Here is a 21,378-nt window from a genome sequence, read left to right as displayed (position 1 = left end):
ACAAAATATCAACAACATAAATTTAATTTAAAATATATATTTTCAGTTATTTTTATACACCATATGTTACACAATAATAGGTTAAAACTAAAATACATATTTTTTATACAAATTTATAACACTTAATATGATTTTATTAAAAGTTCATCACTTACAAGTTATTTTAATAAATTAATACAAATTACAGAGGTTAAGTTGCACATTTTGACACTTCACTCATTGGAATATGCCCTCTTCTTTTTATTGATCTGTCGTTTGATTACTATATTATTACCGCTTCTATCAGTATACCAAAATTCCTATCACTATACCAAAAACGTGCTCGAGCAGAATCAATGGGCACATGGGGTATCATATGTCTTTCTCTCTCACTCTTATGCTATTAGACAGAGAAAGAAGAAAATTCTTACTATACCATTTTATCCCGAGATGATATACTTTTGACAAAAGTAAGACGATCAACCGCTACACTCGAGTATATGCAATTTACCAGATTCTCCTTATTCTCCCCACCACGACTCCTATACGTCATCGTGACGTCATCTGACGTCACCGTGACGTTTTACGCTTTGGTGAGAACTAGAGACCTGAAGCTGTCCAGCTAGTTACAAATCTAGTAGGCCATTCTTCACGAGCAGATTCGATGAATGTCAGTGTACATATCATATAGTACAGAATAACGGTTTTTTTCGCTATCACTATCAATTCGGTCATATGGATAAAATTCTGAATTCAGATAGACTTTAACATCACGAACAGAACTGTCATTGAATCTAAGCACCTCCATATGCTGCGTACTCTTCTTATTTTGTCTAAATGCTAGTATAACATATCGAGGTTTCTCCAATTGTGTTGCAGCTTTTACGGCCCATGTATGCCTCTGTGTTTCAGGTAGAAGTGGATATTCGTAGAGTTCCCAGGAACGAAAAGCCATGGTTAAACTTTTGTTTTGCTCAATCAAACGTAGAAATTTAAGTTTTGTATAATCATTCAGTGATACATGAGGAATCCTCCATTGCACTTTTTGCAAATCAATTTTGGAGTTGATGATTTTTCTCGAAGAATGTAGTGAATTTATATCATCACGTGCTCGAATAAGAACGAGTTCATGACGTGCATTTATTATAACTCTTCTGTAGTCTTCACAAAAATCCAACAGCATTTGCAATGGTACACAAAAGTTGAAATGATTCGTAGACCTGTGATCTGTTAGAAACCATCCTGAATGACGTAGACTTGCACTTTCCTCAGCAGTTAAGGAGATGAGATTCTTCATGGAGCTAGTAATACCCACATTCTTACAGCGATCAATCTCAATACCATTCAATTCATAACGAATTTCATCAAACAAGAATGCCATGGAATTACAGTCAAGTCCTACGACATCTTGGGCTGTTGCATCTGGAGCACGGGTTCCAACGATTATCTTTCCCTCAATGTAGAGATAACTTTCACAGGGTAGAAGAATTAAATCTTGCTGTTGTATAGGAATTCGAATTTCATCACTATTTCCCAATGAGGCATTTGCATAAGGATTGTATGCATGCATTTCCATTTTAGTGATGCGATTGTCGAACACCGGTTGAGCGGTTACATCTAATGGATCCATTTTTATTTCTAACGTTGAAACCCAGTGATTGTAGAAAGGTGATATTTCTTCTTGTTAATGATGCGCCAACGTTACCTTCGCTCAATGTATTTTGTCCTCCAGCGTTACCTTCACTCAATGTATTCTGTCCTGCTGCAGCAGTTGGACTGATAGGCTCATCGAGTATCGGTGATTTATAAGTATTCTTGTAAATCAACATTTTCTAATATGTAAACGAATTGTGATTTCTTCACCTCCGAAATTTACTATACGATCTTCCTGATCGAGAATACGCAAGGTGAGACGGTCAATTACTTTCGCAATGACTGGCAAGTAAATGACGTTCTTCGGTGTTTCTGCGATTTTATAACCTGGCGGAACACTCGGAAAAAATTCATGTATAACATGTCGAGGTCTACCGTTTGTGTACGCACCAGCTGTAATGTTGCATTCAATTCGTAGAATATTTACTCTTATAATGTTTACGGGCTCGTCTGATTCAGCTAGTGTGTTCGGTGGAATAACACGATCTGATGAAAAACCCAACAAAGAGCCTATATTGTTAGGTTGTGTAAAATCAATCTGATATTTACACTTTATTTCACTTTTTAATGTATTATTATTAGCACGTAGAAAAATTACTTCTTCTTCATCACCTTCGAACATCTGAGCACGTAAAAAGTCATTTATAGCATTGAGCTCATAACAACCTGTAGGTATAGTTAGCTCCTGATCATCAACGTAAAATATATTGTTTGTCTCATCAACATTAGAGATTGAATTGAAGCTCTGAAAGTCTACGAGACCGAGTTCATAATGTCCATCTCGAAGATCGATCGAGGGGAAAAAATCTGACCCCAATACCGAGTCACGGCCAGAGAGTGTAACTGTTAAAGACATTGTTCACGTAGAAACTTGACACACAACTGACCGCATATGCTTGAATCATACGATTGATATTGGTCGTGGTTGTAGTAGATTATAGCAGAAGGTCCAAAATATTCCACAAGTTCAATTGGTGGTTTTAAATTTCCGAAGGAATCGAAATACTTAACGTGCTTATTACGTTTAACGTAAGCGACCCAATGTGTTCCAGGACCTTGTTCGTCATCAAGATTCACAATTGCGCACTCATTGCGTTGCGCATTTTGAGGTAGAGATGTACGCATAAAAACTCCCCGAAAATGCGGTATTTTACGACAGACGTTTGATAATTGCATATTACTAGTAGGTCCAGATTTTGGAAGTCCATTTATTTTCTTTTCCTTTTCCTTTTCACTCCCTCTCCTATTCGACTGTATGGTGCGAGGTATAAACCTTGTCCCCGTCTCGCTTCCATTAAGCGATTGTGTCGATGCATTTCTTCCAATTGTTTTTTGGCAGCTTTGGTGTCGTTTACAGCCTTTGCTATACCTGCTGCACCGCCAGCTAATGCGCCCACCGCACTCAGCAGCGGAAGCAATGGTAATAAACCCCCCCGTTTTGTTTTAGTAAGTGACTTTTTCCTCAATAAACCACCTCGTTTTTTCGGTACACGAATTTTTCTTTTCTTCGTACTTTTTCTAGGCAGTCGCAGTCCTAAGCCGAGTTTCCGTTTTGCATTCATTGATGCCCAGACAGCAGTCGCTGTCGCTCGTTCACCTACGGATGAGTCACTAGCTATGATACGTTGTCGTGCACGGCGTGCAAGTACTTTATCAGCATGATGACGCGAGGGCAGGTCCTTATATACTGAATATGCGATATCATGCTCACGGCAAGCATCATCCAGAGGGTTTATTCCTCGATCACCACGTGCTAACCGTTCATGAAGGCGAGTACCTGGACCGCAATAATTGTAGCCAGGTACATGCAGCTCGAAGGGTAGTTTATTTAGCAGCTTATTGAAAAAAGATCCACAACCATATCTCATCATGTCATGCTTTCCTAACGGGTTCGTTGGCACATCCAGCAATTTTTTATTGAAGGCGGTATTCCATCAAACTGATCTTGATTAGGTAAATTATAATGTTCCGTACAGGCACGATATTGTTGCACTTCAGGATCTGCACGAATGTGCTCAGGTAATTTACACCAAACAAGTCGAATACTGTTTGGAAAGCGCTTCAATAGTAAAATTTTTGGAATGTATTCAAGCTGCTCAATAGTTAAATCCTGCAAACGTAGCACATCTAACATTAACAACGACATAATGAGAACTGATGAGATAATCTGCTTCGAGCCTATAAATAGCTTGCATGATCATAGAGTTTTACAGTTATGGATTTCGTAAAGCAACCACTGCACATTCGTGTCTCCAACGCCGATCGTTTTATTGTCGGTGGGGGTTGTGGAGAAAGGAGTAAACGTCATGGATCCCTACTTCCATCTACAATTCGTAGTATAATTTGCGGACCCTCGAATTGCGGTAAAACAAACGTACTGCTTAGTCTCGTAGAAAGTCCTAACGGTGTGAGATTTGAAAATATTTATGTATACTCAAAGTCGCTTCAACAACCCAAGTATCAATACCTTGAACGGTTATTAAAAGGACTAAAAGGTATTGGATATTTTAAATTTTCAAACAATAGCGACGTTGTAAAGGTAACTGAGGCGTTACCCAATTCTATTTTCATATTTGATGATGTTGCTAACGATAAGCAGGATAATATCAGAGACTACTTCTCCATGGGTAGACATTCAAATATTGACTGCTTCTACCTCTGCCAGACTTATGCTAAAATTCCTAAACACATGATTCGTGATAATGCAAACCTTCTCATAATCTTTAAGCAAGATGGTACTAATTTAAAACATATTTATAACGATCATGTAAACACGGATATGTCATTTGAAAAAGTCAATGAATTGTGTTCAAAGTGCTGGCACCATGATTATGGATTTCTAGTGATCGACAAGGATAGTACAATTCAAAATGGTAGATATCGGAAAGGTTACGATGAGTATGCTAAGATTAAATAGTATACCGTTTGCTTAAGATTGTTCAGTTTAGAGCTAAGTGTCCATCAAAACACACACATCAAATGAGCATGGAATAAACCTAGTATAAACGTGGAAATAAAAACGTGGACTGAATCTAAATTGAACGTGGATTGAACGTGGAAACGTAGATTGAACGTGGATTGAACGTGGATTTGAACGTGGATTGAACGTGGATTGAACGTGGATTGAACGTGGATTGAACGTGGATTGAACGTGGATTTGAACGTGGATTGAACGTGGATTGAACGTGGATTGAACGTGGATTGAACATGGAAAGCAGGAAAATGGAAGAAAAGATGCTGCTAAAGAAGATTGCCACGAAAAGTAAAGTAATTCGTGAAAAATATCGTGCACTCAAATCAGGAAGAGAAATGATGGAAACCAATTTAAATGAAACTTTTAAACCAATTGTTGAGCCATTGAAGAAGCTCACTGAACATAATGAGATTACCTTCGTGTCCCCGAAATATGAGTATAAACAGGAACCGCTACAGAAGACTACTGCAAGCGATAATTCTTTGATTATTCCATCGGAACGTAAAAGAACTTATTTCTCATCGACTCCACAACGTAAATATTTCGCAGACAACTCTAGAATTAAAATTCCAACCCCTTCATCTGATGATGATGATGATGAGCAAGGAAATTCACGACCTAATGAAACATTATACCTTTCTCTGGAAGAGGATGGGGAGGAGGAGGAGGAGGAGGAGGAGGAGGAGGGAGTGAAAGTGGAAAAGGATGTTAATGATTTAGCAATACCATCACCAATGCAAGCAGAAACTCCATCATCACCATTGCAAAGATCCTTAGATTTAAATAGTTCTTTGTCAGAATATGCACCAATTGGACGTAAATATATAGAGATGTTTCTGCGTAAAAATAAGGATTTAATTGATGATAATTTTGGAATTGAACGAGATGTTAGACTTAAGAAAATGAGTTCGACAAAGAGTTTTATTAGGAAAAAGAAAGTTTTACTACCATCAGTGCTCGTTGTACCCCTGTAAACCCAACACATACCTGAAGAGTTATGGATAGTGAAGAAAAGAAAAAATTGGTCGATGAACTGCATGTACCTGCAAGACGGAATTTTCAACGTAGAAGAGTTATAATACGAGGCTTCGATGACCTCTGGCAAGCAGATCTGGTTGATATGAAGAATTATACTGACGGAGGTTACCACTATATTCTCACAGTTATTGATGCATTGTCGAAATTTGGCTGGGCAGTAGCACTAAAAACCAAAACTGGCAAGGAAGTGACAGACGCTTTTGGAAGGCCTTTGTCAGTTAACATAATATATGTGCAATACCAAATAAGTTTTCATTTGAAACAGACTAGGTAACCTTTGTACATGTTTTCTTTAGTATACATTTTGCAAGGTACAAAACCAATTTTATACGCATAATAGATTTTATTTTAGATGTAATAAATAAGATAAAAGTTAATTTATACTCTTTTCCTGAAAGCTAGAGTTCTTGAAATATTCATGGGGTTTCATATTTTTTGAACACCCTTTCATGGTTTTATAAAATTTAAATTATGTAAGATTAAAGCAAATTAAATTTTATTTAAATTTTTATATGATTTAAGGCCCTAATCAAAAAAGCTCAAAATTTTTCATTAATAAATCAAACTATAAATAAGAAGGTATACCCGGAGAGATTTATAATCATTAAAAAAATGATACTCTTAGCATTATTGCCGCAAAATTATATAATTGGTACATTCCAACTATTAAGAAAAATGGCTGAATCGCAATTCGGAAATTTCTTTGAAAACTATTTCTCTTATTATGAAAAATTTTGGATAAAAGAAATAAAGCCTGCTAATTTTTCTGTTTATAAGCTTGAAAATAGGACTAACAACTTTTCCGAATCATACAATAGCAGATTGAATAAACACTTAGGAAAAAGACTAGATATAAATTCGTTTATCAGTAAGTAAAATTTGTCCTTAATAATTTCCACCAAAATGCATCTAGTATCTTCTCCAATTGATAATATGGTGTAAACGTTTCTTTTCCTTATAACAATTATTGTGGATCAAAGTCGTTAAAGTAGTGTACCCATCATTCTTAATATTCAATTTCCTTCAACTCTTTTCTTGACGGACAATGCATTTCGATTGAATTTAAATCCATTTGTCATTGTAATAATTATTTCAGGAATCATTGTAATCAAATTTCTTTCTGTAACATAAATTTTAAATAAACTTTAAAGTTGTATATTTTTTAGGCTATCTAGTGATGATATTGCAAGAGAAGAAAGATGAATTTTCTCAAATTAAAAATAACACATATAAGCCTAGAGAGAAAAAAAGGAAAGATTTGGATTTTAATAAAGAAATACTAGAATTTTATAATAACATAGAAAAGAATGAAACCAATGAAGACATAGAAATGAAGATTATAAGATTCATGGACGAATTCAGCTGTATAAAGGAGTTAATAGAACAGGATAAAATAAATATGTTCAACGCTTTAACAAATATGGGTCACCAAGAAGGGAAAACCGAAATATTGGATAAAGCAAATATTCCGAAAATTATACTTAATAAAAATGAGCCCAACGTAATTATAAATAAATTAATTACAATTAAAAATAAATACCTTCAAAATTCGGAGGAAATAGCATTTGTAATCACTAAGAATGATACTGAATAAAATTAAATATAAAAATCTTTTATTTCTGAAAGTATTTCATTTCATTCTTCTTGCACCGCTTTCACAGCAATAAACTATACCCATTTATTTATAGTTTTTCTTGTATTTAATCCAATTAATTTTATATTCATTAAAGCATAAACGTGCCACTAAACATTTGAAAGTACTCACTTATGAGTATTTTAATTAAAAATGATTTTTGAAGTGCATATGCTGATTTCTTTTCAGCAATTATTTTTCACATAGACTGTAAGATAGCAGTGCTATTTGTCATTTTCATTTAACTTTCAACGTAACCATCTTTAGACTGGAACATTAAGAAATTAAAACGCAGCCACATATGTTATTAGTCTTATCCATCAATGTTTCAACCAGAGAAGAGATCATTTATTCTTGCTGCTTACACAACATTGAGAAAAGTGATATATTGTTTTAAATGGCCTGCGAAAGAAAGAAACACATTTCAACAAAGAAATTGGCTCTTATACTGATTATTGATCAAATAACTACAAAATTAATGTAATAATAACTTATCTGATACTATTTTTATTATTTCATTCATAGTAAAAGCCTCTTCTTTCAACTAGTGAAATTAATTGCTTATCTATTAAGTCTTCATTTATAGTCTAACGTATTCATTTAAAATAACCTGAAAAATCGAACCTACATTTCAATACAAACAATTTTGCGTTTACTATTTCTGCACTAATTTCTTTATCTAAATAGCAATAATAAGATATAATATCAACTTATTGTCTTATTGATATTACATCTCTATATAAATTTTAATCTCAAATGACTACTTATGTTATATTAGTTAAATAATTAAAATATTAATCCTTTTAATTAAATACTAATTAGTTTTTTATATCTAGAACTTACATTAAATATCTTTCTAATTTCTCAAAATACTTTACTCTTAATCTAACTTGAGATATTTAAAATTTACCCGAATCACACACATGCACTGCATATGTATTGATATGCACATAAAATTGTACTGAGAGCACATCTTGAATAAAACGCTTCATGCACTCAGTGCTGCCAACCTCATAGAGTGAAAATTACTATTGCTGTTGGTAAATTGACGCCGCACCCACTTAGTGAAACTTGTATAATTGAACTGCTATTGTTTAATCGCCGTCGTCAAGGCGAGATTTCAAAAATAAAACTAGACTTTTATGCTTACGAGGGAATTAATCCCGAAGAGAATCCTACAAGCTATAAGGCTCTTTCGGATGAAAGTAAAAAAATTGCAGCTAATTACGTAAGATTTACCATACGTGGAAAATTGAATCGCACCGTTACAGTTTTATTGAATCTAGAACTTGTAGAAAATATAAAACTTCTAATAAGTTACCGAAATAAAGCCAATATAGGTGAAAGCAACAAATGCCTTTTTGCTCTTGCCGAAGTTGATAAAACTAGATCTAATCGACGTTTAGTTGCCTGTGAAGTACTAAGGAGATTAGCTTATAACTGTGGAGCAACTGCCCCTGAAATATTAAGGGGAACCATCCTTCGGAAACAAATAGCAACTTGGGCTGCAAATAACAAATTAAATGAAGAACAAGTTTCTGATTTGGCGAATTATTTAGGCCAAGCATTGAAGATACACAGAGAGTATTATCGTCAACCTCTGGCAACCAGGGAAATTGTTCAAATGTCTCAAATATTAGAGTCAGTCCAAGGAAAAAAGGTATCACCTGAAACAACGAATGATATTGAAGAGCAAACATCAGCAGTCTCTGCATTCGAATTATCAGGTATGCACAATAATGTATATTAAATTGAAACTTTTGTCTACTTATAACTAGTTAGATTGCCACAAATTAATTTTATTTTACCATTTAGTGATATGAAAAAAATCAGTGTTTGTTCTAAATTTGTATAACAGTTAATTATACTTTATTTTTTAAATTGTGTATATATCATCAAGTAATGAACATAATTTACAGGCGAGAATGATTTCGAGGGAAGTAACACTATTGGTGACAAAATAATCATCAAAAAAAGAAAACGAATCTCTCCAAAGAAAACAGGTAACAAAATGAAAAATAGCACAGATTAGACTAAAAATATTATTAAAATAAATCACAACGAATTAATTGGAAAACGAGAAATATGATTAATTTAGCTGTTTCAATTTGTTTTCAAATTTTCTTCTTTTAGCTTCCAGATTCAGTAAGCAGAAGTGTAAAAGTGGAGACAAAGATAACAAGATTAGGAGAAAAATTAAAAGCAACAAAAAGAGAAAAATAGTTGAATGTTTGTTCTTCTTTTATACAAAAAATAAATTATAGTTATTGTTCGATCTTTGCATGGCAACAAATCGAATAAGGATCTGAAGTTGTGTAATTAATTTTACGCTCAGCAGCTTCTAGAAAAAATTGATACAGTTTGTGTTTTGTTTAAGGTAGAGATAGTCAATTTTTTAGATCGAGCATCGTCAGTCACCCAACAACTTTCTTACGATTCAGACGTGTCGGAGTAAGAAATGTAAAGGCCCGAGCCTAGACGTAAGACGTACAAGTTGAGTGAAATATGTAAAGGCCCGAGCCTAGACTTCAGAATTTGTGCGAACGGAGTAAGAATTGTAAGGCCCCAGCCAAACGAGTGGAGGTGAAGTTAAAGCAGCCCGGCTGTTTGTCCAAATCAAGGGCCCGGCCCATAAATGAGATAATAGCCATGCTATTAAACATAATATCAGGCCCGGCCTAAATTAATAAACGAGGTGATAAATAATTCAGATATTTAACGTGTATCGACCTGAGAGTGAAGAAAAATTGTGCACATCAAAAAGACATTTTATAAATTGTGTAAATTCTGGACAATAAAAAGGGTTTTTTATGCCTTCGGGCTTTTTCCCTTAATTCGTGTAGTTTTCTTTATTTCCTAAAAACCAAGGAATTCATCCGTGCGGAGTAATTCCTCAAATCCATAGAAAAATGATAAACATTGGTGCCTCCTGTGAGGTATTCGCACGAAAATAGTGGCAGTGAGAAAGAAGTGAATCTGAAAAAGACACAGTACGAGCAAACGACAGAGCTGAAGGCGGAGACAACTTCAAACAGATCAACAGCGGTGAGCAAGGAAGCAGAGTTTGAATCTGGGCAGCAACAACGAGGAAAGCGGCATACTTCACATCAATCTAGCAGGAAGGAGCTCCAGGGCCAAGCGATCGAGCTGCGGGCGAGAAGGCATAGGAACATCGAAACGGCGAGCGATATTATCTTTATCATATGCATATTTATGTTGCGTTTTCAGCTAGATATTAAGATAGAGCGTTAACATCGGTTCTCACCCCAGCAGAGAAATTCGGAAAAACGAAATAGATATTTAGCTCGGTATTCGCATTCGTTTTTTAGATAAAGATTTAAAATGAATCATAACGGGAGAGCACGATTAATATTACAAAAGCGAATAACGCTTAAAACTCAAATTACCATTTTAACAAACACAATCGATAATGACCGGTTGGATAATGTCAATGTAAAATTGAGGTTTGAACGTATATCGGACCATTTTAAAAATTATGAAGAACTGCATGACGAATTGATGATTCTTGAGCCAAACGGGGACCACCTCGAAGAGATGCTAGAGGTGCAGGATCGTTTTTATAGTTTAGCGAGTAAAGTAGATGCAATATTAAAACAAATTAATTCTAGCACTCCTAATCATTCGGGTAATAGCAATTACATAGAGACATCCCAAAATGAAAGAGTAAAACGAATTAAATTGCCGATCGCTCAGTTACCTAAATTTTCTGGAGAAATAGAAAGTTGGTTATCTTATAAAAATACATTCATAACGATGATAGACTTAAGAGAAGATATAACAGACTTGCAAAAGTTTTTATATTTAAAGGATTCTCTAAAAGGAGAAGCTTTAAATAAGATAAACATATACGATACAAGTGATGCGAGTTACAAACTCGCATGGAACTTGTTAATCGAAACATATGAAAAGCGAAGAATAATTATTGCAAAACATTTGGATGCAATATTAGACATGCCTGCACAAGAGAGAAATGGCAATTTAGAATTAACGCAGATAGTAGATAATATGAAGCAGCATGTAAACATGCTTGCGGCGTTGGATATATGTATTGATGAGATTATTTTAATAAGAATTCTAGAAAGATCGCTTCCATTAAACATACGCTCCAGATGGGAAGAAAGTTTAAAGTTCGACGAAATTCCTTCATTGAAGCAATTGTACGATTTTGTTGCCGGAACTGCATTCAGAATCGCTACAATTGAAAAGGAAAAATTGCGTAAAAGAGCAAGCAATAGCTGTGAACAAAGACATCATTCGAAAATTCGAAAACCAAATATAGATGCTCGAATAATGCTGAGTACGACTCAAGAAGAGAAATGCTCCATTTGTCAAGAAGAAAAACATGTAATATTTCGATGCCCGGTTTATAACAAAATGAACGTTAATCAAAGATGGGATAATATTCGGAGATTAAGACTATGCCAAAATTGCTTGCGCGCTCATAGTAACGATTGTAGATCAATAAAATGCAGAAGTTGTAATCGTTTTCATCACACTTCACTCCATAGAAACAGAATTAGAGAGGAACCGCGTCATTCATTGCAAGCTAGCTTAAACCAAAACACTTCCACGGAGGGGGGAACTCAGGGGGGAGCAGGTTGACGAAATGCGGTCGCGATGCAAACAATCGCGACCCGATTTATGTCTCAGCTGATTATGAGCGCGGAAGTAAGACTGAAGGATTTAAAAGGAAATTTTATTAAAGGCCGCGCATTATTGGATACATGCGCAACTGCAAATTTCGTAACAGAAAACATGGCTCAAAGATTAGGGGGGCCCATTAAGGCTTGCAAATTCAATATCAGCGCAATTGATGGTATTAAAATTTCGGCAAGAGGAATAACAGAAATTACATTTTATTCGATTCACGGGCAATTCAACAAAAAAATAACATGTTTATTAGTACCTAATATCGCAGAATCCATTCCGAGCGAAGTCTTTCCGCGTGAAAATATAGATATTCCTAAAAACATAAAACTTGCTGATCCTAATTTTCATTTACCGCAAGGAATTGATATTCTTATAGGCTCCGGAATAACACTTTCATTATTCAGTATTGGTCAATTAAATTTATCTCGAAATGAATACGATTTATACGCACAAAAAACATTATTAGGATGGGTTATCGTAGGTGAGGCACCCAATAAAGGGCAAAGAAAAGGGGAAATATGTCAATTAACAGGGTTTTTTAAACAAATTGTTTCATTAAACTTGCCAGGAAAAGAGCAAGTTATAAGCAACACAGATGCATGCGAGAGTCATTACAAATTAAACACTGTGCGGAATGAAGAAGGTAGATATGTTGTGCGTTTACCATTTAAAATAAATAAACCAGATTTGGGAGATTCGAAGATTATCGCCACTCGTCGATTTCATGCATTGTTGCGCAAATTTCGAAGTGATCCAAATCTAACAATTGAGTATAAAAAGGTTATGCAAGAGTATATAGATTCCGGACACATGACGTTATTAAATTCGGAAAAGGGAGATGGATATTATTTGCCGCATCATGCCGTAATCAAAAGGGATAGTCTTACAACAAAGGTTATAGTGGTATTTGATGCATCTGCTAAAACGGAAAAAGGAATATCATTAAATGACATTTTGTTAACCGGTCCAGTCATACGAGATAAAATATTTGAACATCTGATACGAATTCGATTAAATAAATACATAATTACTGCTGATATTGAAAAAATGTATAGGCAAATTTTAGTTAACGATGAGGATAGAAAATATCAAAGAATTCTATGGTTTCATCAAAATGAGATTAGAACGTTCGAACTAAATACGGTAACTTTTGGAATATCTTCTTCATCGTTTCTAGCCATTCGCACTTTAAAGCAATTGGCAGAAGATGAAGAAGATAAATTTCCAATCGGAGCAAAAATTTTGAAAAATAATCTATACGTAGATGATCTTATGGCAGGTGCCGATACATTACATGAAATATTGAAAATAAGAGACGAATTAATAGCCCTATTAAATTTGGGTGGATTCAAAATTCGAAAATGGGCTTCCAATCATCCCCGGGCTGTCGAATTTACGAAAGAACGAATGACTGATATGGAATTTTTAAAAGATGAAACAACTACAAAAAAAACCCTCGGAGTATTTTGGAATGCAGCATGTGATGAGTTTTCATATATAATTAAAGCAAATAATACAAATAATAGAGTAACTAAACGAATTATTCTATCGGCAGTTGCAAAAATATTTGATCCAATAGGATTATTGGGCCCTATAATATTTATGGCGAAAATAATGGTACAGGAGTGCTGGAAGGATAGGGTCGAATGGGATGAAACAATAAGCACAGCATTGAATAAAAAGTGGTTATTATTTTCAGTTCAATTACCTCTTTTAAATAATGTAGCAATAAACCGTTATTTATTAATAAATGATGCTTGCGAAATACAAATACACGGATTTTGTGATGCGAGCAAATTAGGATATGGAGCTTGCTTATATCTTAGATCTCAGGATAAAAACGGGAATGTAAATAGTAATTTAATTTGCTCTAAATCTAGAGTAGCTTCGCTAAAGGAAACAACAATTCCACGAATGGAATTAAATGGAGCTTTAATTTTAGTACGCTTATATAAAGAGATTCGATTTCTTATAGAGCACAGAATTCAAAAAATTATATTTTGGTGTGATTCCACAATAGTGCTACATTGGATACGCAAATCACCAATAGAATTAAAAACATATGAGGCTAATCGTGTAGCTGAAATACAGGAATTAAGCGAACTCGTTGATTGGCGGCACGTTAGAACATACGAAAATCCAGCAGATTGCTTATCTAGGGGACAGACTCCAAGTGAATTTGTGCAGAATAAGACTTGGTTCAATGGGCCTGCGTGGATTAAAATGAGCGAAGATAGGTGGCCTAAATCAATACAAATATTAATCCCAAACAATCACGGAGAACGAAATGAAGCGTGCTTATTGATTAGAAATAATGGTAACGAAATACTTGAGAAAATATCATCATATTCTCGTTTAATAAGAATAATAGCATATTGTTTGCGTTTCATAAAGGGTAATAAACAAGGAAGAGAATTGAGTAATGAGGAAATAAAACAAGCAGAAACAAGAATATTAAAGCTAATACAGGCTGAAAAATTTTCTTTAGAGTTAAAATGTTTAAAAGATAGCCGAAATATTAAAGAAAATCGGTTAGCATCTTTAAGTCCATTCTTAAATGATGATGGTTTAATGTGTGTAGGAGGACGATTAAAAAATGCTAAAATACCGTTATCGCAAAAACATTCTATTTTATTACCTGCGAAACATCATGTTACCGATTTGATTATCCGTAATTTTCACGAAAATCTTTATCATGCTGGGGTGCAGACCACGTTATATTCAATAAGACAACGATTTTGGATACCTGACGGCAAAAATCAGGTTCGGAAAATTATACGCAATTGTGTTCGATGTAGAAGATTTAATGCTAAAACGATTAATTACAAAATGGCTGATTTACCTATGTCGCGTGTAGAAGTTTCAACACCATTTTATCACACTGGAATAGATTTTTTCGGGCCCATGTTCATTAAGGAGAAAAAATACAGAAATCAAAAACGGCTAAAGGTGTACGGTTGCGTATTTATTTGTATGGCTAGCAAGGCGGTACATATTGAAATTGCGAGCGAATTGTCTTCAGAAGTATTTTTAGCAGCTTTACGAAGATTTACTGGAAGAAGAGGTATTCCTGCACATATTTATACTGATAATGGGACGAATTTTGTAGGAGCTAATCGAGAATTAAGTGATTTATACGCATTATTAGAGTCCGAAGAGTTTGTAAGTAAAAGAGATCATTATATGTTAAACAATAAGATAGTTTGGCATTTTAATCCGCCTATTTCTCCGCATTTTGGAGGGATATGGGAAGCTGCGGTTAAATCATTCAAGCATCATTTTAAACGAGTAGTTGGAGATCAATTGCTTACATTAGAGGAGCTTAATACTTTTGCAATCGAGATAGAAGCAATTTTAAATTCTCGACCTTTATGTCCAATCTCTTCTGACCCGAATGATGCATTAGCATTAACACCGGCGCATTTATTAATAGGAAAGCCTTTAATTATGTTACCCGAACACGATGTATCAAACGAAATTAGTACTAGAGGTAATGTTTGGCGAATAATACAAAAAATAAGGATAGATTTTTGGCGAAGATGGCAACAGGAATATTTAACTGAACTACAAAAGAGAACAAAATGGATTTATCCAGAGCAAAAAGTAACAATAGGATCTATAGTTCTTATCATAGAAAAAAATCAGCCCTGCATGCATTGGCCAATTGGCCGAATAATAGAAGTACATCCTGGTGAGGATGGAGTAGTAAGAGTAGTAACGATCAAAACTTCTAAAGGTAATTTTAAACGAAATGTAAAAGCTCTATGCCCTTTAATTGAATGTAAAGAAGATATTTGATCGCCAAGCTCTCAACGGGGGGAGGATGTTCGATCTTTGCATGGCAACAAATCGAATAAGGATCTGAAGTTGTGTAATTAATTTTACGCTCAGCAGCTTCTAGAAAAAATTGATACAGTTTGTGTTTTGTTTAAGGTAGAGATAGTCAATTTTTTAGATCGAGCATCGTCAGTCACCCAACAACTTTCTTACGATTCAGACGTGTCGGAGTAAGAAATGTAAAGGCCCGAGCCTAGACGTAAGACGTACAAGTTGAGTGAAATATGTAAAGGCCCGAGCCTAGACTTCAGAATTTGTGCGAACGGAGTAAGAAATGTAAAGGCCCGAGCCTAGACGTAAGACGTACAAGTTGAGTGAAATATGTAAAGGCCCGAGCCTAGACTTCAGAATTTGTGCGAACGGAGTAAGAATTGTAAGGCCCCAGCCAAACGAGTGGAGGTGAAGTTAAAGCAGCCCGGCTGTTTGTCCAAATCAAGGGCCCGGCCCATAAATGAGATAATAGCCATGCTATTAAACATAATATCAGGCCCGGCCTAAATTAATAAACGAGGTGATAAATAATTCAGATATTTAACGTGTATCGACCTGAGAGTGAAGATAAATTGTGCACATCAAAAAGACATTTTATAAATTGTGTAAATTCTGGACAATAAAAAGGGTTTTTTATGCCTTCGGGCTTTTTCCCTTAATTCGTGTAGTTTTCTTTATTTCCTAAAAACCAAGGAATTCATCCGTGCGGAGTAATTCCTCAAATCCATAGAAAAAGGATAAACAGTTATTTTAATATTTTACAGAGCTATACATAATTAATATGATTTTCAGCTGAAGACGAGTATAAAGCGAGTAACACTTCAGAAGAAGAGAATGATGATTGTTTCAATAAACGTTACAATAATAAGAGTAAAGAAATACGTGAGTGTAATAAAATATTTAGTAATCACTTCAACAAATACTAATGACAATTAATATTTAATATTTTTGTATTTTCTAAACTTGTTTTTAATATTCTCTTAGTCTGCTCACGTGTCCGATGGACAGATGACGAAAAGGAATTAGTGTTGGTATCATTTAAAACTCATAAATTGAACAAAACCCTTCCATCAGCAGCGGAGTGCGAAAAACTTTTACGAGAAAACAAAGATACATTTCATCAATGTAGAACTGGCATACAAATAAAGGCATGGTTTAATAATTCTATTCACAAGAAAAGCTAATATGTATAACATTTATGTTATATGTCTAAATTTTCATAAAGTATATTGCCTTCAAACTTATAGTATATATTAACTTAGTAAAAATGTAATTATATTAAATATAGTTATGTTGCAATAATATTACATTTAATATGTATCTAAACAAAAAAAGTGCTTAAATATATAAAACAAGTTTATATCTATGATCAATAAAAAATTCAGTTCTCAATTAGAACCACGGAACTAAATGCAAACCATTACAGAAAATTGTCAAGTCTAATTATTTAACATTACCAATGACATACTTTTCAATAAAATCGATAGATTTGCTAAAAGTCATTTATGATATCATTATGGTCGTCAAATCAGCTTATATATAGGTGTATTCAAGGAAACACGTAAATACTAACAGCCCATTTTTCAATGTTTAATGTACTATAGTATTGCATTCCTTCAACTGCGTCAAATATGAAAAACAGTTCTCATAGCATTTAATTCTACTTCTTTCACATTGTAACAGCAAAGTTTTCAAAATTTGGAGGTAATTAAATTGTATGAATGTTTTTCATAGAAAAACTAACTGAGATTCAATGAGCACAGTTCTATGAATACTATTATTAGCTACATCTCTAAATCATATACATTGACATGATATGAATATATTTAATATTTTAATTTAATAACATTATAAGCATCATAGTTCTTGAAAAAATTGTTAGAAAAAGCTAAGCATATTTAATAATTCCACTACAGTCCTCAGTGCTACCGATTGGTGTATATACCATATATGCAAGTACTTATAACTACCATTCCCAATATTTCATTTGCTATTTTAATTATAGCATCTTTGCTTCATTCCTTCAAACAAGCTAAACAAGGGCCACTAACTTTACATTATGAAGCTCTGATTTTTCTGGGTTCTATACGCAAAACTTTAATAACGTACAAATATTTCAGACTCTGAAAATGATTGTGTCAAGAAATTCTGTCTGGTAAATGATGTGTGCAATTCTGCACATTGATGTAAGTTTCCGCACTTGTGTTTATTTTTACTTAATATTGAAATTTCTTGATTGTACATATGTATGTAAACGTATAAGTAGGTATTCAGGTACTGATATTGTGAATAATGGGTAGATCTATTAAAATTATTTGTTTTTATGTGTGAAATTAGTGTTATAATTTCACTAGTGAACAGGTTTTTGTGAGGACTTGATAATTAAAATAAATGCACCAATCGGTAGATTTGAGGACCATACTTGTAATAAAGAATGTTTTTAACAAATCTAACAATTTACTTCAAATGTCTATCGTTTATAATGATAAGAAATCTGTATTTACAATATATTTCTATAATATCATGCTAAATTAAGTTGATATTGTCAATTCATCTCAAAGACTGTTCTCTCAAAAATTTACGTCAGCTATTCTTTTATATAGACACGTTGAGATGATAGGAAAATATTCTAAATTTTAATTTCTCATCATTATAAGCATCATACTTCTTGAAAAAATTGTTAGATTAGCTAAGAATATTTATTAATTCCATTACACCCTCACTGCTGCCGATTTGTGTATTTATCAAAGTATGCAGGTGCTTATAATTTCCTCTTTTAATATTTCATTCTCTGTTTTCAATATAATATTTTATTAGATTTGTTCAAAAAAGCTGAAATGGGCCTCTAGTTTCATCAGAAATCCTAATTATTCCAGGTTAAAATGTAAAAAATTTAAAGAATATATTTTTTTCAAATTAGACAATTCGTTATTACGTTAAATACATATAGTAGTTCGGTTTCATTAGTACTTGTTTACACGATCACAGAAGTGTCTCAATATTCTGTTACACAGCCAAGAGTTACTAGATTTTCTACGTATATTTTTTATACGAACTTATTTACACGCAAGTCGAAATGTATATAGTATGCGTGAGAACTTTGACACATTTCTGTGAGATTGTAATCTAGTCCTTATATACGTCTCTATACGTGCCATTAACTACTGGATTTCAAAGTTTATATGTCAAATATAATACTTTGGATTTGAGCAAAAAGCATAATAATTCGGAAAGACGTCACTTATGGTTATGAATTAAATCTTAATAGGCAGCTACTTAACGGGAATCTGTACGCGTAGCGAAGGCCCAACTCCAGCCCTCCCCTCCAGCCTCAGTGCCATCTATCGGCAACAGTAGGTAGCGCTGAGCGAAGTTATTATAGTCGGGGAAGTATCCCCCACCACTTGGGCATGCTAGGAGTTATGCTAGGGGGGTCATCTCCCACCACGCGCTCACGCTTCTCCCTTTAGTGGTAGGAAGTAGGAAGGTGGAGGGAGAGAAAGGCGCGTGTGTGCGTCATTGTCCATGTTCCTCAAACACAAGGATGGACAGCCTTCGTGTCGGTTGGCCCAACTGGGCCCAACCTTCACGTACACTAACTCAGTGCATATATGTGCAGCTGTTACCGATGTCACGATACGTAAAATTGAAGTGACACAGGAAACGAAACAGCTGATTTTCATAACGAATATCATCCTTTTAGGAGTAATAACGTTACTTTCAACAATTACGTCGACGTCGTTAGGAGTAGCAACATTACTTTCAAAAGTATTATCGCAACTTTTAACAGCATCGACTGATGTGTTACAACTATACTGCAATCACTTTTCATTTAAATATTATAGCCAAAAACTTAATTGCTATTAATGACAACATTACTTCTTACAGTATTCTCGTCACTTTCACTAAATTTATTTCGACTGTTGATAATATTTCCTACTTTTTTTAATTTTAATCAGTTGGCCACAAAATTATCAGTAACATCATCACTTGTAACAGTATTAACGTTACTTTTAACTTTGTCGACCGAATTCTTAAAAATACTTACATCTATTGAAATATTAGCGCCGTGAATTTCTTTGGTATCAATAACAACATCAGTTTTTACAGAAATATCGTCACTATTACCGAATTTCTCTCAACTAATGATAATATTTCTTTAATCCCTTATGTCTATTCTACTTGTCACATAGTCATAAGTAACATCATCACTTGTAACAGTAACGTTACTTTCAACTTTGTCGACCGAATTCTTAAAAATACTTACACCTATTGAAATATTATCGCCATGAATTTCTTTGGTATCAATAACATCACTTTTTACAGAAATGTCGTCACTATTAACGAATTTCTCTCAACTAATGATAATATTGCTTTAATCCCTTATGTCTATTCTACTCGCCACATAGTCATAAGTAACATCATCACTTGTAACAGTATTAACGTCACTTTCAACTATGTCGACGGTCTTACTAATATTATTAATTTCAGTTGCCTTACTATTATAGTGAAGCTTTAACTTACAAATCGCATAGTTTCTAGTAACAACATCACTTAGTACAGTATTATCGTCACTTTTAACTATATCGGCGATTCTTGTTATTGTAACAAAATGACTATGTACAGCAATAGCGTCACTTTACAAAAGATTTCAATGAAGTTTCGATTTAAAATACGCGCATCTTCTGTAGCAATTTAAAGTTGGAAGTTAAAATAAAGTGGTATTCATTATTCCAAATTTATAACAATTTGTCTGCAAGCCCTGAAAAAGTATTTGACATAAATTAGTCCTCCACGTGAATTCCACAAGATTTCTACGAAGTCTCAATTAAAAAATCGCATATCCTCAGTAGCAGCAGCAAAATGAAAGCCCAAACATCGTTGATTTCACTGTTAAAAAATGTTTAAAAAATTTTCTACAGGCCTAAAAAAAAGGTTGATCTAAATTATCTCTTTGCTTACATTACAGAAAAATTCTACGAAATTTCAATTAAAAAATCGAAAATCATCTGTAGCTGCAGCAAGACAGAAGCTCAAATATTTTGGATTTCACGATTAACAAATTTATAAATATACATATATGTGAAAGCCTAAAAAGAATCATGATATAAATTATCCCTCTGCGTGCATTACAGAAGAACTCTACGAAATTTCGGTTAAAAATTCGCAAATAATCTGTAGCTGCAATAAGATAGAAGCTCAAATATTTTGCATTTCACGGTTGACAAATTTATAACTACTTATGTGAAAACCTAAAATAAATGATGACATAAATTATCCCTCTGCGTGCATTACAAAAGAATTCAACGAAATTTCGGTTTAAAATTCGCTAATCATCTGTAGCAGCAGCAAGACAGAAGCTCAAATATTTTGGATTTCACTATTAATAAATGCATAAAAACTTTTCTGCAAACCCAAAAAAATCATGACAAAAATTATCCCTCTGCGTGCCTTACAGAATAATTTTACGAAGTTTTAGTTCGAAATTCGCCAATCAACTCCCAATAGCAACTTTGCTTTATGGCTCTTTCTCTGTCAAACTAATTCCATTTATATTTTCTTTTCATTAATATAAACTGGGAAATACAACAATTAATGCAAT

General features: G+C 33.9%; 2 protein-coding genes across 2 annotated transcripts; both read left to right on the top strand.

Moving 5' to 3' along the window:
• The first annotated feature begins 10,619 nt into the window (after nt 1-10,619).
• On the top strand, nt 10,620-11,900 carry LOC136780763 (uncharacterized). The gene has a single exon (XM_066739319.1). The coding sequence runs from the start codon at nt 10,620-10,622 to the stop codon at nt 11,898-11,900; it is 1,281 nt and encodes a 426-aa protein (XP_066595416.1).
• A 39-nt stretch (nt 11,901-11,939) lies between these two features.
• On the top strand, nt 11,940-16,960 carry LOC136780762 (uncharacterized). Its single transcript, XM_066739318.1, has 3 exons — nt 11,940-15,684; nt 16,569-16,658; nt 16,761-16,960. Exons 1-3 carry the CDS (start codon nt 11,940-11,942, stop codon nt 16,958-16,960), a joined length of 4,035 nt encoding a protein of 1,344 aa, XP_066595415.1.
• The last annotated feature ends 4,418 nt before the right edge of the window (nt 16,961-21,378 follow it).

The sequence above is a fragment of the Prorops nasuta genome, unplaced genomic scaffold, assembly GCF_024137725.1.
Source record: "Prorops nasuta isolate Cenicafe-Biocafe unplaced genomic scaffold, Cenicafe_Pnas_1.2 PNAS00020, whole genome shotgun sequence".
Taxonomy (NCBI): Eukaryota; Metazoa; Arthropoda; class Insecta; order Hymenoptera; family Bethylidae; genus Prorops; species Prorops nasuta.
This window is presented reverse-complemented; position numbering and strand designations above follow the sequence as displayed.

What these genes read in the sequence shown, in the direction of transcription:
- LOC136780763 (XM_066739319.1), top strand. Translation starts at nt 10,620, where the DNA reads ATGAATCATAACGGGAGAGCACGATTAATATTACAAAAGCGAATAACG.
- LOC136780762 (XM_066739318.1), top strand. Translation starts at nt 11,940, where the DNA reads ATGTCTCAGCTGATTATGAGCGCGGAAGTAAGACTGAAGGATTTAAAA. An exon ending in AACGATCAAAACTTCTAAAG is followed by an intron (nt 15,685 to 16,568) that starts GTAATTTTAAAC and finishes TATGATTTTCAG; the next exon opens with CTGAAGACGAGTATAAAGCG. An exon ending in TAATAAGAGTAAAGAAATAC is followed by an intron (nt 16,659 to 16,760) that starts GTGAGTGTAATA and finishes ATATTCTCTTAG; the next exon opens with TCTGCTCACGTGTCCGATGG.